Here is an 18245-nt window from a genome sequence, read left to right as displayed (position 1 = left end):
GGGCTGAGGTCAAGGATAAATCAGCTGCTGGAATCCACCAGTCGCCCCACTGCCAAATCGCCCCACTTTTTCACCAACTCGCCCCACTTTCTAAAAAAATCGCCCGTCTTGTTTACCAACTCGCCCCACTTTTGAAAAAAGGGTAAAATCCCGTTGAATATAGGTCTGCTCACTGGCCCCTCTTATGGAATGGTAAGATCCCGTTGAATATAGGTCTGCCAACTCTCTGTGTCAACGTATATTTGTTCCGCCTAACAGAAGTTCCACTGGAAACTGTTATAAACAATGTCATAATATCTGTTCCTGTTGGAACAAATATTCTATACCATTTATTACGTCAGGAACATTTACTGTAATGTTTATTCCAGTGGAAATAATATTCCAAAATATTGTTTCCATTTGGAACTTATATTATGACAGCCCCACTTATGAAAAATAGCAACATCCAGAGGAATTGAGTTCTGCCAACTCACCCTACTTATGAAAAAAAAGAGAATGAAATCTTACTGCATTAATGACTACCAACTCGACCCCCTTATAAAACTTGGTAAACAAGAGTGGGGCGATTTTTGAGAAAGTGGGGAGAGTTGGTGAAAAAGTGGGGCGATTTGGCAGTTGGGCGACTTTGCCTTGCTTCCAGCAGCTTATAACCAGAAAGAGAACGTATCGACATATCTGACTTTATATCCCTGTTTGATATATGTGTGGGGATATTGAATCAGTATGTGAAATACGTTATATATTTTTGAAAGTAAAAAAACATTGATATTGTTGAAAAAAATGAGATTTTATTTAATGTAATTTGATTTGGTCGTTGCATTTTGTTTTACGGTCATTGGATATCTTTCCTTACAGCTTCATTGACAACACTACGCGTACGGGCCCCAACACTACAGAAAGACAATGTTATAGTTTGAAAAATGACAGATAGACCTCTCCATTCGCATATAAAGAATCCAGTTATCTTAACAATTAGTGATGGAAAGACTGAGTTTCATTCAGGATGCCGAGTTATCGATATAAACTTTCCAAATATTTCAAACCCAGAGGTATGGGAATTTTAACATTGTACAGGATAACTCATTGACTGTATATGAAATTACCCCTTAAGTAGTATAAGATTATTCACTTCATCTTATATGGGAAAAACCTTTGGCATCCTTCATGGTGCTAATTACAAGGACAATATCCTGGTTTAGTCCCAGGTGGAACTAAACCAGGATGCGTCAAACTGGTTAAAATTTTATCGTGATTTGTCAAAATATCCTTTTCATGATTTGTCAGAGGTATGGAATATATAATCTGTTACCGTTATTTTTGGAAAGAATCTAACGTGATTCCTCAAAATCAGTGGATTTTTTTTTATCGTCATAAAGAAAAAATTAGCGTTAACGTCTTTTGGCAAGATTTTTTACTGTTATTCATCATGAAGGTACCCCATTACAACCCTCATATCAGTGCTGCCAAGTCTCACGCATTTTCATGCATATTTGGCGGCATTTTCCTTTGATCTATTGTTTTTTCTCTTTGATCTTTACAATTTTGGCCAAATCTCGTGCATTTGCTTCATGAAAACTTGGCAGTACTGTCATATATTAATCCTGTTTTAGTCCCACCCTACATATTAAGATATTAATTTACCCATAAGGGTGGGACTAAAACAGGTTTAATATAATAGTGTTTTGTTTTATTGAAATAGTATAGAAAACAATCATATATATATATTAAGGTTTTATATGTGGAACCTAATTGGCTAAAATGGCTTTGTTTTCACCTGAAACAGAGAACTTTCATCAAAACATGACAAAGAAGACAAAACAGAGTGAAAAATATTTTTTTATGCCCCACCTAGGGGCATTATGTTTTTTGGTTTGTGCGTCCGTCTGTCTGTCCCGCTTCAGGCTAAAGTTTTTGGTCAAGGTAGTTTTTGATGAAGTTGAAGTCCAATCAACTTGAAACTTAGTACACATGTTCCCTATGAAATGATTTTTCTAATTTTAATGCCAAATTAAAGTTTTGACCACAATTTCACGGTCCACTGAACATAGAAAATGATAGTGCAAGTGGGGCATCCATGTACTTAACTATGGACACATTTTTGTTTTAACTTAAACTTAAAATGTCACTGTTAGGGTTTTGAATATTTTGATTAGGGCCAAATTTAACCCAACTTGGCCACAATCATCAATAGGGTATCTAGTTTAAAAAATGTGACCATGATCATGCATGTCAACCAACAAGGCCAACATGACTAAAAATAGAACATAGGGGTAAAATGCAAGTTTTGTCTATTTTCTTGAAGACCACTCTAAATAAGGAAAATCTGATAAAGCTCAAATGTTCAGTATATTAAAGTTTACCTACTGTTCACATACATCAAAACTGTCAGACAACTCCTTATTGGAGTTATTGCCCTTTTATGACAATTTTTAACATTTTTTTTGAATTTTTGTCTATTATCTTGAAAATTATAATAAACAGATAAAAAACTTTAGATTGCAAATAAGTCAAATTACTGACATTGTCAGTTGACTCTTTATGCATGTAGGAGTCATGACCCGTAAATGGTGATTTTTACCAATTTTGTGTGTTTTTTGCCTATAATGTTGAAACTATGATAGATAGATAGAAACTTCATATCAGCAGGACAATTTCTACAAATAAGTCAACATGACTAAAATTGTCAGTTTTTTTACAATAAAATGGTCATTTTTAAAGATGCATGTGAGCAACACAGGCTCTTTTTTTTTAACTTCTTCTGACCCCTAAACTAATTTTCCACAGGAATGTTTATTATTGAAGTTTATAAATATGGTGATTTCATTTGCAGGAGGCAAATGGAATTTTCTTTTTAAACATTTAAAGATGTACATGTACTTCCATGACTGGACCAAAAATACACTTAATTTTTGTCCATCACTATTACTAGTAAAAGGACTGCTTACTTTATTACAGACCTATTCAATTTCTAACAGATTTAGTCCTTTTGACTTTTATGTATAGATTTAGTGGTAAACCCAGCACTATAGTAAGACCAGTGTGAAAACAGATCAAAATGAAAAGTTTTCATGGACCAGATGCAAAGTTTTTTCATTTTTGAAAGCTAACACATTGATGTGCCAATATACCAATTTAGATTTCCAGCACTTTCCTTTCATTTAAATGTACATTTACCTCAATTTTGGACTATGACCTAATGACTTTAGCTAGAAAAAATACTTTTGGTCTATGACATCACATCTATTCTGACATTGAAATTAATGGAAAACAATTTTTCTCTCCAAATACAGAATTGAAATTGTAGTAGTACTTGCAAACAAAGTAAACATTATATATACCAGTAATTGAACCAAGATGTCAAGCAATATAATAAAAATGTTTATTTAGGTTAGTATAAGGGAAAATCATGAATCAATTTATGGTGCTTTGCTTGTACAATTGTAGATACATGTGTATATATATAAATCAAAGGAAAATAAATGAATATTAGAATCTTTCTACATATTGTTAAATGATTTATATGTTGTTTTATATTTCAGAGTAGCAATCCAATTTCTGTTTCAATATGTGAAAGGGTAAATTGTGCATCTCACGTTATATGTGGAATTTTTTTGCAGATAACCATTATTTTGTATATTGATGTTATTTTTTCTCACAAATTTGCAACCAAGCCTTATGTCACCTCTTTCAACAATTGCCGTTGCTGATTATACATAATATGTGTGGCTGAATTGCTATTTTACTTACCAAAGTTTTTTGTATTGGAATTTCGAAAGTTTGAAATATGTTTTTTTTGTTGACCAATCAAAACAATTGAAGTTTTATTTTATACTGCCTTTGATATGATATTTTAAACTTGATGACCATGCAGCATGGGACCATGTGTGAGGAGGTGTTATCAAGCTTATATGTGTAGATATTGTAAACAGCATAAATGATCAGCAATGAAAGATCAACAGAAATTTATATGACCAAAACCTTTGAATGACTCTATAGGAGTGATTGCCCTTAAATTATGATTTTTGACTAATTTGTGAAATTTTATGCCTCCGTAGGCAATGGGGGCATTAAGTGTTACCCTTGACGGTCTGTCCATCCGTCCATCCTTCCATCCGTCCCATTTTTGGTACCTCACTCTGACTTAAGTTTGCCTCATGCAAATTTTATAAACTCATAGACAATGCTAAGAACCAAAACTTGTAGACAGAGTTTGAATTTGGGCAGTAAGTCACTTACCGTTCTAGAGTTATGCCCCTTTATAACTTGGAAAATTGCAAATATTTTTTTTGTTTCCGCACTCTAACTTAAAATTTGTCTTATTCAAATTTTATGAAACTCATACACAATGCTAAGAACCACAAAAATGCAGACAGTGATCAAATTTGGGTTGCGAGTCATATACTGTTCTAGAGTTATGCTCCTTTTTAACTTGGAAAATTGCAAAGCTTGAGCGGGGGCAATTCCTCTTTTATTTCTTTTAATGTTGTAAAATATAAAAGATAAGTAGAAACAGTATACAGCAAAAATAATCAGCAATACAAGATCTACAAAAATGCCAATACGACCAAAACCATTGGATGGCTCCTTATAGGGGTTGTTGGCCTTAAATGACAATTTTTGACTAATTTTATAATTTTACTTATTATTTCAAAAATTATAATATATGGTAGTAATAGTAAACTGTAAAAATGATCAGCAAATCAATGCAATAGCTATAAAATGCCAGACTGAGTATGATGGAAAACATTTGATGACTCTTTTTAAGAGTTACTGCCCTTTATGACAATGTTTTACTGATTTTCTAGTTTTTGCCTATTTTCTCAAAAAAATTATTATTGAGAGGTAGAAACTGTCAACAGCAAAAATGAATAGCAATTCAAAATAAATTTTGACAGAGCAATTTAGGCTCTTTTATAGAAGCCTCTTGCTGTACATTACATATAGCAAGGTCACAAACAGTAAAGTTGTAACCTTTATTGGTAAGTCAATTAAGCCAAAAAGAAAGACTTGAAGGAACATTGTTTTATTATCAGCTCCATCAGTAAGAATAAACAAGGATTTCTATATTTTCATTTTGATATTTTTTATATGTATTTTTTTATGCATGTATAGCAAGGTCAATTGAAAGTTTTATAAGAATGCTTTTCATTTATGTTCTATACTTGTGTGATTTTATGTAAAGCATTTTAAATTTTGAATAGTATCTTACTAATAGCCATTTTCGAGAGAACAGGATTTGAATTATAATTTCATTGCAAGCTTATAATTTTCCATTACTTTATGCATGACTCACTTGAGCTTTATATTCATACATTTCAAAATAGAGCAAGTGCTATTTCATTTTCATATGAGAAACCTTTTTTTTTTAAATATTTCTGCTGAATAATCATGCCACTAAATGCTACTTGAAACTGAACGAAAAAATGAAGGAGAATTTATATAATTAAATTGGAGATTATTATTCTACAGTAAATCTAATGGGGGCATATTTCAGTCTTGGACTTGTCTGATAATTATCTGATATGTTGACTTAAATATCTGACAAGTCAACTGAAATATTTGACAAGTCAACTTAAATATCTGATAAGTCAACATGAAGTTGACAGAAGTGACGTTGTGAGTTATTAGTGTTGACTTGTCAGATACTTGTGTAGATCTGACAAGTAGAAGGTAGAAATATGCTATCATAAACTCACAATTGCTGTATTGTTTGAGTTATTTATGGTTGATTTTCTTCAAGACCAAAATGTTCTGACCATCCATTTCCAGTGATAACTTAATAGTGTACTAACCTTTCAATAGCTATGAGCTGATTTTTTCCCCCATTTGATCAAAACGACAACTCGAAAAACAATTTGGCCCGTTGGTAGTGTGGAAAACTTTTAAATAAGCAATGTAATCAAATTATTCTTTTATCTCTCCATTGGTTTATTTTTCAATATAATTTTTCAAGACTCAAAATAAGATCCCTTTGCAAATTAGCTGTTATGTGACAATTTTTTCTTTTCTAGATCTATATTTTGTATCATTTTAATATCTACATTAAGGCATACCATTGTTACTATTACCGTCTACAGCTTTTTAATGACCATGGTTTATAATGCAGACAGAAATAATCCAGTATACTTTTTCTGTGATTCCTCTTTCATATGGCTTAAGAATGAAAAAATTTTGAAGAAAGAAAAATAAGGCATACTATTATCTGACATATTTTTTTACATTTAAGCATTTTAAGTCATTTCATAAGATGATTTTCCAATCTCCTTTAAATGTTGAAAGAGGTGTTATATTTGTTGTTTGGAGTTTTATTATTGGTAGAGGGTACATTCATAATACATTGACTAATACCGGAAACAAAATATATTTAATCTAATAATTTGGATCTGCTATTAAAGTGTTTATGAATCATACTACTAATTGCCGTGGTGATTGCATGATGTATTTATTTTGTGGAATTTGGTTAACAGGTTACAAAATTTCATTTTTTGTTATGTTTCCCACTTATTCATGTCCTGTTTGAGACAAAACAGTTCTAAACAGGCTCCTCCCATTTCAGAGCTAGTTTTCTGTTTATAGAGTTAGAGATTCTAGGCAGTAGCCATATTTTTTTATGATCAATTTTCATAATTTTCTAAAGAATGAAAAAAAATCCTGTAAATATATTCATGTCTTCTTTTCCTCTGAATTTATTTTAGATTAGTTTTACAAAGTCTACTGTATTCCATTGATCAATAGTGTTTGAGGTCTTATTGCTTTGTATATTACTATGTGTCCCAATTACATGTTAACTGAATATAAAAATTGTGAAGAAAAGTAGACACATTACTAAGCTTTACTCAAATTTTTGTGATGTTTATAATGCAATACATGTATATGCAATTGAACTCATGACATTGAAATGAAGAATAGCAATAAGGGAGAGTGCTTTTCCTTTGCCTTTGTTTTTTTTTTCATGTGAGCATACTGATTTTGTGTTGTTAACTGTTACACCATATCCTCTTTTCCTTCATATCTCATTACTTTAAAAACTCTCAATTCAACTTTATCATGCATCAATGTTTCAAAAGATTTATCTAAGAGTCATTAGTATTTTTTCTACTTTGGCAAGCGATAATAATAATTTGTGCTGTGGAAGAGGATAAATAATTTCAATGTAATGAAACCCAAAAGATCAGTAAAATTTGTTCTATCTTATATTAACAGGTTAATATATGACTATTTGCAATAAATTTTTTTTTTAAAAACAACACTTTTGAAATTTTGGGACACACAGTAATAGTAAGTCTAAATGTTGCTTTAGATTAGATAAAAATTAGATTATTTAGCAAAAAAAACCTCTTACAAGTGTTAGAAATACTTTATTATGAAATTATACTTATAAAACAATATGCCTTACTCTCTTTTTAGGTTGGAGAAATTCACTTTAAAAACAGTTATACAGCTTTTATCACTGTAAGAGCCAAGTTTAAAGCTCAAGCAGAAAATGGTGAAGTTGGAGGTAAGAGTATCTTTTCTATTAAACCAACTTTTTATGCAGAATTTGCTGCTAGTGTTTTTACTAAAATGGCAAAGCAGAATTTGCTGCTTGATTTAGTGTTTTTACTAAAATGGCAAAGCAGAATTTGCTGCTTGATTTAGTGTTTTTACTAAGATGGCAAAGTTGAATTTGCTGCTTGATTTAGTGTTTTTACTGAAATGGCAAAGTAGAATTTGCTGCTTGATTTAGTGATTTTACTTAAATGGCAAAGCAGAATTTGCATTTGCTGCTTGATTTAGCTGAAATTGTTTAAGTCCAGATATATATCTGAATTTTTTAATTTTTTCTTATTATCAGACTGGCTGTCAATTTGTTAATAAACCAGTATAAAAATAATCTCAAAATATTAATTATTTAAAAGAGCATATTAATCAGCCATCTATGTTTCCATTTGTCTGTTGTCCCATGAAACTTTTGTAGCGTTTTCTCAAAAAATACAAATCACAGCTTCCTGAAATTTAGTATCATGCTATACCGTGTGATGCATTTTCACATTCATTGCCGGGCCTTGGTGGCATAGCTAAGTAGTTCATCTACTGTATCACTAGCCTATCACACTGAGGTTGCGAGTTTGAACCATGCACTTGGCAGGTGTGTTTGACTCCAATCTTTATTGAATTGGATTGTCAGTTTTCCTGCAGAAGGTTGTGGTTCTCTTTGTGTAAACTCTGGCTTATTCTACCAATAAAAACTGACCACCACAATATAGCTATTAGCTCTGAAAGTGGTGATGAACACCAACAATCAATCAATCAATCAATCAATCAATCACATTCATTGCTCATCAACTGCCTGTTCACTGAACACTTATATATTCTTACACATAATAGTGTAAGAAATTTTTGTTGCATTTTTCACAGAATCTAAGAATCAGAGCTTCCTGAAATTTGTTATCAAGCTTCATGTAATCATGCTTTACCCTGTGATGCATCCATCACTTATCAACTTTCTGTTTACATAATACTTATAGGTGGTATCAATAGTGAGCAATAGTGTACATTTCAACTTGTTTTCCCAAGCAGACATTCACTTCAGATTATAGGGCAATTTTTTCTTTGATGATGCACACAACACTTACACTAAGCTCCATCTACTCACATGAACATACTATTGATTGATGGTTCAAATGCTAACTATTAACAACAGATTCACTGATTATCAGGCAATGCTCCATCTACTCACATGAACATACTATTGATTGATGGACCAAATGCTAACTATTAACAACAGACTCACTGACTATCAGGCAATGCTCCATCTACTCACATGAACATACTATTGATTGATGGATCAAATGCTAACTATTAACAACAGACTCACTGACTATCAGGCAATGCTCCATCTACTCACATGAACATACTATTGATTGATGGATCAAATGCTTACTATTAACAACAGACTCACTGACTATCAGGCAATGCTCCATCTACTCACATGAACATACTATTGATTGATGGATCAAATGCTAACTATTAACGACAGACTCACTGACTATCAGGCAATGCTCCATCTACTCACATGAACATACTATTGATTGATGGATCAAATGCTAACTATTAACAACAGACTCACTGACTATCAGGCAATGGGAATAATTTATATTAAATATGTGCAAGAAAAAAAGAATTTAATCATCAAAGAACATTCAAACAGAAAGTGTAATGATATTGTATCTTTTTGATTTATCTTTTAGGTGATGCTAAATGGAAAACTTGTGTCAGAAGATTTAGGCTGATGCCAAACCCACACATGGAAGAAGGTTCTCAAGATTACTTCTGTCTTGGCAAGAAACATGTAATATATAAGTGATTTTCATGTATTGTTATTGCGTTATCTTGAATTCCTGCAAATCCTGAATATTCATATGGCTGAATTATAATATTCATATGGTTGAATTATAATATTCATATGGTTGAATTATAATATTCATATGGTTGAATTATAATATTCATATCCAGATAAAGCAAAATGATACAACTAGAATTAACTAAGTCAGTTTCCTTGAGATAACCAATCTAACAGTTAACTCATTTAATTTCTTGAATCACAGCTGTCCGTCAAAAGTTATAAACTGATTAACAGTCCCTTGTTTTCACTTGTTACTTTGTCCATTTGTCTGTCAACAACTTGTGTTAGTGCAAAACTCTAAAAGTATGGGTATGACACAAACGAAATTTTTCACAGATGTTGTGCATGTTATTTTAAGTCAAAATTGGTTGATTAATTTCGGAAAAGTTAAGTTTTGTTAAAAAAAATCATATAATTGTTTTGTGAAAATTGGACAATGTATTTTGGAAAAAACTTAGATTTATATGCATTGTATATGTATTTACATCATTGTTAAGGATGTAAAATTTATCAAAAAGAGTGAGACATGCACATAAAATTAATATGTTTTTAATGTGTATTTGCTATTTAAGAGAATGCTTGTGAAATGTTTGTTCCTATGGTTAATCATATTTTGATTTTGTCTGCAGTTTATGAATGAACTAAGCAATATAACACAATTACGTGTAATATTACAACAACCATCACCTGTTTGGAAAGATTTTAGAATTGAAGAATTGAAGTTATACAGATCAGCAGAGGTAATGTTTTATACTGTACAAGTTTATTTTGTGAGACTTTCATTTGAGTAAAGAATAGTCAATAGGTTATATACTGAACAAATGTGATATTCTCATTTTTTTAATTGATGGAAAGAGATATCTCCCTCATGAATTTTTAAAAATATTTTGTTTAACATTAAATAGATTTGTTAACACTTGAAACTTCTTTCCTATCTTTGATTCAAATTTATTTTAAGACCTAATTAAACAAATATTTCTTTGTATTTCATTATAAATATTACTCTACCATAAAGCTTCATCAAAGAGAGACCCTTGACTCCAATCTTAGTTGACTAGGATTGTCAGTTTTCCCACTGACGTTTATGGTTCTCTCTGGTCACTTTAGCTTCCCCCACCAACAAAAAATGACTGCCACAAAATAAACCTGTTGTGCTGAAAGTGGCCTTAAACACCAATCAATCACTCAAATACAAATTAGATTACAATTCTATATCAATATCTTATGCTATGCTCCCTACAAACAGGTTTGAGAAATATGTTTTCCTTTGTTGTAGATGAATAAAACACCAGCACTACCATCCTGGCTGATAGAAGATTCAGGAAAATCCAAAAAATCTGATGTAAGTTTTAAATTCCAATTTGATGCTTTAATGTTTCTTTGCATGTTCAAATTCCAATCTGGAACTCCTCTCTGTCTATGCATAACTCTTTTTCAATGTGTTTTCATATGCAGTCTAGCATGACTCCTGGTTCTTTGGAACCAAAATTATTATTATGATACTGAAGTCTGAGTTTTTAGTAATCATTGTAATTTATAATGGTAACTCTTGTCTACATAAACAGATTATTACCTTTCTTAAAAAAAAAAATTGAAATTTTTAGATTATAAATTTCAATACACAGTACATTTGTTGCAGTCAGAAAGATTCTGGTTTTTAAAATATGTTATTAACATCAATTTTAAATTTACAGAATGACCTTGATAATGACTCTTTTTGTGACAAATTAAGATCTGAGCGTTCTCCTTGTTTGGCGGTAAGATGTATAGTATGTAAAGGTAGAGGCTGCACTAATTGACCAATCAATACAAGGCTTTATTATCATTTTGATTGCTTCCCTGTATTCCTTATAGAAGTGTTCATTTTAGTAATTATAATGTTCAAGACTAATTTTTTTTTAAAGTTTTTTATAATATACGTTTGTTATTTTTAGCAAAAGGTTTTACAAAATGTGTAGTGAATGCACAGAAAAGATCAGAATAGCAAAGTCTTATGGACAGTTAAGGGTGAATTTTACTTAAAAATTTGTGAATATGAGAGTTTGTATAGGACAAGTTTGTTCCATTTGCCTGCATATTCCAAGCCTTTTAACTTTCATATCTTATGTTTTAAATGTAATTTTTCATATATAAGTAAATCAGTTTTATATCTTTGTTTTTAAACCAACAATTTAAGGAACAAATTATAGTTTTTGTCTGTTTCTTTAAAAGTTTATTTCTTAGTTTTGATTTTTTTGTGTAAAAATATTACTTTTTAATTATCTATGGACATGACGATTTTCAGGGATCCATTCAAGAACAGCATTTAGTTCAAAGAAAGTACTTAAAATTGACAAAAAATGCTGACATTTTGTCAAACTTTCCACATGAAATATGTTTCAGGGGGATGACACGCTTTTTGGATGTGGGATATAGGGAGTAAAAAATGGGATGAGGGAAAAAATTACGAAATACAAAAAAAGCAGAATTTGGAAAATGAGCACCACCATGTTTTGATTTAATATTAAAAAAGTTAGTGGAAAACCTGCCCAATAGATCAAAACCTAATTAAAATACATGTTTAAAAAGTTGAAAGAGGCAAAATAATTTAACATATTGAAACCATTACCAATAATTTTTGCCTTACAATGTACCAGTATTCATATATACATGTATTAAAAAATCTATGGTATAAGACCTTTCAATCTGTTTCCAAATCAATATGAATTCTCAGCAGAACATAGTAATAGTATACCGTAATTAGCAACCCTAGATAATCCTTCACAAGTTCTAAAGTAGAGCCTCAAGTAAATATTGCATGCATTTTTTTAACTTTTAAGTACCTGTAAGTAGTTTTGCCATTATTATATCCTTGCCTTTACTGAAACAGAGGTATTTGAATGATTGTTGTGTTTGTTTGCCCATTTGCATTTTGTATTAACAACTTCTCCTCTATCAGTGAAACTTTCAGAGGATCTTAATCCCTAATGGTATTGTGCATCTCCAATTTAATTTTTTTATTAGAATGATTGTTGGGTTTCATATACCAAAACATGGTCTTGCAAATGGAGAGCAGTCCGTAGGAAGTTGTGATCTCTGCTTCAAACATTTTGTAGTCTTTGATATATTTTTATGATTTGTGTATAAAACTTTTGATAATGCCTGAAATATATTCTTACAGTTTGTGCAATAATTTATAAATGTTATCATTTTCTATTTTGCATGCTTTTTGTGCACCAAATTGATTGTTACTTTTAGTACAACCACTGTTAGTTTGTTTGAAGTCACATGCTTGATGATCTTCACATTTCTGCAATTTCTTAAAGTTTTTGTAGCTTTAAAGTTGTATTACTGTCTACACGTACCTATAGGGCTGTGTTATGTATTGTTGTCATTTTACACCCATAATTTGTATATACAGCATGTTTATGTTATTGATATGTCTTAAGAAACAAAAGGACAAATTAGACCTAAACATGATAGGAATATTCATATGTTGGTTCCACCAAAGATTTTAATCCAGCTTCTGATAATTGAACTCAACATTTACAAAAGTGCTTGTCCAATGAAATTGTTTCTTTAAAAGGATGAAATCTCACTGAAATAAAAAACTATTTTTCATCTGAGCTCTATTGATAACTGATTGAATCTCAGTAAATTCTTGATAAGATTGTGGTTTTTTATGTAATTTGTGTGCTGATTAAAAATTCAAGATGGCCATTACTCAGGACTATACTATACATTTAACCTGTTAAAAAAGTATGTTAACTTCTTAAAATTTAATTTCTTAATGGAATTTGGTCAAGGTTTCCCAGCTTGAATAATCCACATATTATATTAAGATAATCAGATTATTGTAATTCCAAGTTATTTATAATTATGTGCCAATGGAAAATTCTAAATTCTAAATCACCTTCATCCACAGAATGATTAAACATACTCCTTCCATAAAATAAATTTTAAGTTGCCAGGTTTTATAGACATTTCACAGATCAATGTCATACCACAACCATAGGTTATTATATCCTTTTCTGTATCTATTTCAAAGGGAGATTATACTACGGTCATATGAACTTTCACCTATTAAGGTCACATTCCATGATTTTTTTTTCGGTTCTTTTAATATTCCCTCATGAATTTTAGTGTGTTATGTCTGTACTGTTTCATATCTTATATTTTCTACTTTTAAAGAATTTAAATTGCAATCCATTTCTCACAAACTCTGTAACTTATCAATGATTTATTATGCTAAAAAAATGAAAATTTATTTTTTGAAATATCATTCATGCTTCACTTTCCAGCATGTGCTGTTTCAAAAAGTAATTAACTCAAAATTCTTGTCTTCACTTTTTTCACATTCTAGAGACTTCAACTCCAATTGGTTGGACTTTTCGATTGAGATGTAAAAATAGATACTTTTAATAGAGAAAAATCAAAAAAAGGAAAACAGAAATGCGACAAGATGGATTTTTTTCTGCTTTCTGTATATTTTGTTTGATTTAACATACTTCTGTTACTAGTTTCATGAACCATAGAATTTAGAATTCTTACATTTTGAGTCTTGCATTCTGCAATAGAAGGGAACTATTTTAGTACCATCAGCATTCACATGCACATCAACTGCAAATTCTGTCAGAATAACAGAGCTGCATCTATTATGCTTGAAGTATGCAGATAAAACTAAGCAGGCTCTAACATCTTTACATAAGAAGAAGGTAACAAGTCCCTTAGTTCATGGTCCACTATGCATGTATCTAAAACATTTAAAACTTATATGAAGTGGTTTGAATTTAATTTCAACCAAATCAAATATAACAGATTTAGATCCAGAAAACATTGACCTCTTTATCTTTTTAAATTTCAAAATTTGAAGTATAAATTTGAGGAACCAATTTACTTTTATAAACAACAAATAGAATATATGACCTACTGACAACTTATACAAAAGGGAAAGCATATATTAGAGTTGATTATTATTTATAAAAATCTATTTCTTGTAAAGTTACTACAAGTATTCTCACACATCGTTTTATGTTTATAGAGTGTACCTAACTTAGAAGCAATATCATCAAGTCTACAGCATCTTTGGGCATTGGCAGAAGAAGTAGGTGCCAAGCAGACAGAAAGAGCATTAGGAAGATATGAGGTATTATTGATGTATTTTCTGTACATTTTTAAGGGGAAAAAACATTTTATTCATCTATACCAATGAGACTGGTTTTCAATAGTTCATATGTACCATCAACCGGCTACATTTTTTTTTTTAAGTTTGGTTTTTATAATCCTGTCTTTAAAGACAGGATGTATTATGGTATACCATTGTTTGTCTGTCCTTCGTCAACACTGCAAAAATAACTCAAAAAAGCTTTCACCAATTTTCATGAAACTTTGATGAATTGTTTATATCTATTGACGTAAGTTCGCCTTTGATTTTTATAAATTTTAGATTTTACGTTTCAAAGTTATGGGATTTTATTCAGAAAAAAATGGGGGATTGTCCAGTTTTCTGACTATAACTCAAAAATGCTTTGAGCAATTTTCATGAAACTTTGGTAAATAATTTATTCATATTGACATAAGTTCTCTTTCTATTTTCGAAAATTTCTGATTTTACGTTTTGGAGATATAGGATTTTATTCATAAAAAGGGGGGATTTTCCAGTTTTCGGACAATAACTCAAAAACACTTTGAGCAGTTTTCATGAAACTTTGGTGACTGGTTTATATCTATTAAAGATATTGGGGGGGGGGTTTCAGCAGTGCTCACAGTATTTGTATTTGATCATATAAATTCATTTAAAGCATAAAGGCATAAAGACGAGCTGAAAGGGCAACGGGTGTATCATGCACTCATGGCGCAACTCTTTAATAATATTAAGAATGTTGCAGAAGTAGTAAATTGTTTCTAAATGATATGTTAACATTTAAGTCAATATCATCATCATTACTGTTCATACTTAAATGTCAAGTAAAGGAAAAGGTTAAATCTAGCCCAAACTTTTCCTTAAAATTAGACATATGTCATTATTTTTTCCAATTTCCTGATTAAAACAAAATGTTAAATCTATGCTCTTCAAAATAAAATGTGCTGCTGTTGGTTGGATTAAATTTATGTTTTCAATAATCTTTATTCTCTATTTGTACATTTGAAACTTATCATTTTTTTTCTTGTCTGTGTTGCTAGATATAACTCCGGTTACCCTTTGCCTGTTAGTGTTGCTAAATATAACTATGGTTACCCTTTGCCTGTTAGTGTTGCTAAATATAACTATGGTTACCCTTTGCCTGTTAGTGTTGCTAAATATAACTATGGTTACCCTTTGCCTGTAAGTGGTGCTAAATATAACTATGGTTACCCTTTGTCTGTTAGTGTTGCTAAATATAACTATGGTTACCCTTTGTCTGTTAGTGGTGCTAAATATAACTATGGTTACCCTTTGTTAGTGTTGCTAAATATAACTATGGTTACCCTTTGCCTGTTAGTGGTGCTAAATATAACTATGGTTACCCTTTGCCTGTTAGTGTTGCTAAATATAACTATGGTTACCCTTTGTCTGTTAGTGGTGCTAAATATAACTATGGTTACCCTTTGTCTGTTAGTGGTGCTAAATATAACTATGGTTACCCTTTGTCTGTTAGTGGTGCTAAATATAACTATGGTTACCCTTTGCCTGTTAGTGGTGCTAAATATAACTATGGTTACCCTTTGCCTGTTAGTGGTGCTAAATATAACTATGGTTACCCTTTGCCTGTTAGTGGTGCTAAATATAACTATGGTTACCCTTTGTCTGTTAGTGGTGCTAAATATAACTATGGTTACCCTTTGTCTGTTAGTGTTGCTAAATATAACTATGGTTACCCTTTGTCTATAAGTGGTGCTAAATATAACTATGGTTACCCTTTGTCTGTTAGTGGTGCTAAATATAACTATGGTTACCCTTTGTCTGTTAGTGGTGCTAAATATAACTATGGTTACCCTTTGTCTGTTAGTGGTGCTAAATATAACTATGGTTACCCTTTGTCTGTTAGTGGTGCTAAATATAACTATGGTTACCCTTTGTCTGTTAGTGTTGCTAAATATAACTATGGTTACCCTTTGTCTATAAGTGGTGCTAAATATAACTGTGGTAACCATTTGTCTGTTAGTGTTGCTAAATATAACTATGGTTACCCTTTGTCTGTTAGTGGTGCTAAATATAACTATGGTTACCCTTTGTCTGTTAGTGGTGCTAAATATAACTATGGTTACCCTTTGTCTGTTAGTGGTGCTAAATATAACTATGGTTACCCTTTGTCTGTTAGTGGTGCTAAATATAACTATGGTTACCCTTTGTCTGTTAGTGGTGCTAAATATAACTATGGTTACCCTTTGTCTGTTAGTGGTGCTAAATATAACTATGGTTACCCTTTGTCTATAAGTGGTGCTAAATATAACTATGGTTACCCTTTGTCTGTTAGTGGTGCTAAATATAACTGTGGTAACCATTTGTCTGTTTAAGATTATTCCTCAACAGTTCTCTGTTAAAGAATATTAAACTGAGTCAAATTTAATATAAATCTCCCTGAAAATGAAATAGTTTAGCTTTTAGGTGATGTTTTTATCCTTTGAAATATTGTAATAAATATATATATAAATAAGGAGATGTGGTATGATTGCCAATGAGACAACTTTCCACCAAAGTTCAAATAAAGTGGATGTTAGAAGTTAAAGGCTACGGTACGGCCTTCAACAATGAGAAAACCCCATACTGAATAGTAGGCTATAAAAGGCCCCGACATGAAAAATATGAAACAATTCAAATGAGAAAACTAACAGCTTAATTTTTAACAAAACAATTAACGAAAAACAAATATGACATTATGTATGAACCATTGACAACCACTGAACTACAGGCTCCTTCCTGACTTAGGACAGGCTCATAAAGAATGTTGCGGGATTAAACATAGCTTGTTTCTTTTTTTTTTTAGGTTGATGGATGTTATGAAATAAATTTATTATCCTATACATGATACAGAACCAGTGACATGGATTAAGCCTATAGTCTATTCAAAAGTGGATTACCAGGAAATAAGACAGAAAACACTTAAAAGCTTTTACATATAGCCTTTTCATTTTCATATATATTTTTTGCAAGCATTGCACAATGATTTGTACATCTCATAATAAATTTCAGTGTTTTATTATTTTGTGCGCATTGTTCGACTTTTCACTTTTTCATTACCTACTAAAACCAAAAATCTAATTTAAACAAGACATCACAGAAGTAAAGTTGTGGTATTTCTTTGATGTTTTTCAATGGAAATTTTTACATAAATTATTATTAATTTGATAAAGCTACATAATATTACAGTAATTTGGACATAATTTTGGAGTCAAATTTTCACTTGGCATCTGATTGGCACTTTATTCCTTCTTCCACATAACAGTAAATGTCTTTTTTGTCTAAGGTAAGAAGTTGAAATCTTAATCTTCTATTGTCATCATAAATAGCAGATTTTAAGAATGGTTTGCATATTTTAAAAGAGATGTTTGAGATTGTATTCATAAATTTTTGCTCATGACATATATTTCATAAGATATTAAGAGTTGAACTGAAAGGTATCTCATTTGCTACAAAAGGAATTAAAAGTTATACTTCATTGACCTGATGCCACTATACTCTTGTTATATCAGTATAATGTAACTAAAGGCAGCTACATCAGAATATACAATGATATTCATCACCTACAATTTGCTGCTTTATATTTCAAATATAACAGAAGTTTTTAAAAAATTGTTGGTTACAAGTTTATTTGCTTATTTTTTTGTTGTGATTCATTCTCATTTTCTGGCGATGTAAATGTTAGTATTACTTTTTGTCTGGAAAATTGCAATATAGTAT

General features: G+C 30.9%; 1 protein-coding gene across 3 annotated transcripts; it reads left to right on the top strand.

The window, feature by feature from the left end:
• The first annotated feature begins 827 nt into the window (after window positions 1–827).
• LOC127710002 (nicolin-1-like) lies at window positions 828–17554 on the top strand. 3 transcript variants are annotated; one of them, XM_052215716.1, is made up of 9 exons: window positions 828–1049; window positions 3540–3575; window positions 7408–7498; window positions 9231–9331; window positions 10015–10125; window positions 10662–10727; window positions 11080–11142; window positions 14406–14510; window positions 17332–17554. In XM_052215716.1, exons 1-9 carry the CDS (start codon window positions 921–923, stop codon window positions 17371–17373), a joined length of 744 nt encoding a protein of 247 aa, XP_052071676.1. In that variant the 5' UTR covers window positions 828–920; the 3' UTR covers window positions 17374–17554. The 3 variants fall into 3 exon arrangements, with proteins under 3 accessions (XP_052071676.1, XP_052071685.1, XP_052071693.1); XM_052215725.1 differs by lacking the exon at window positions 3540–3575 and having other exon boundaries at window positions 829–1049; XM_052215733.1 differs by lacking the exon at window positions 11080–11142 and having other exon boundaries at window positions 829–1049.
• Window positions 17555–18245: the final 691 nt, after the last annotated feature.

The sequence above is a fragment of the Mytilus californianus genome, unplaced genomic scaffold, assembly GCF_021869535.1.
Source record: "Mytilus californianus isolate M0D057914Y unplaced genomic scaffold, xbMytCali1.0.p SCAF_1, whole genome shotgun sequence".
In the NCBI taxonomy this organism is placed as follows: domain Eukaryota; kingdom Metazoa; phylum Mollusca; class Bivalvia; order Mytilida; family Mytilidae; genus Mytilus; species Mytilus californianus.
Note: the sequence above shows the minus strand (reverse complement) of the source record. Positions and strands in the feature narration are given on the sequence as shown.

What these genes read in the sequence shown, in the direction of transcription:
- LOC127710002 (XM_052215716.1), top strand. Translation starts at nt 921, where the DNA reads ATGACAGATAGACCTCTCCATTCGCATATAAAGAATCCAGTTATCTTA. An exon ending in AGAAAATGGTGAAGTTGGAG is followed by an intron (nt 7,499 to 9,230) that starts GTAAGAGTATCT and finishes TTTATCTTTTAG; the next exon opens with GTGATGCTAAATGGAAAACT. An exon ending in GAAAATCCAAAAAATCTGAT is followed by an intron (nt 10,728 to 11,079) that starts GTAAGTTTTAAA and finishes TTAAATTTACAG; the next exon opens with AATGACCTTGATAATGACTC.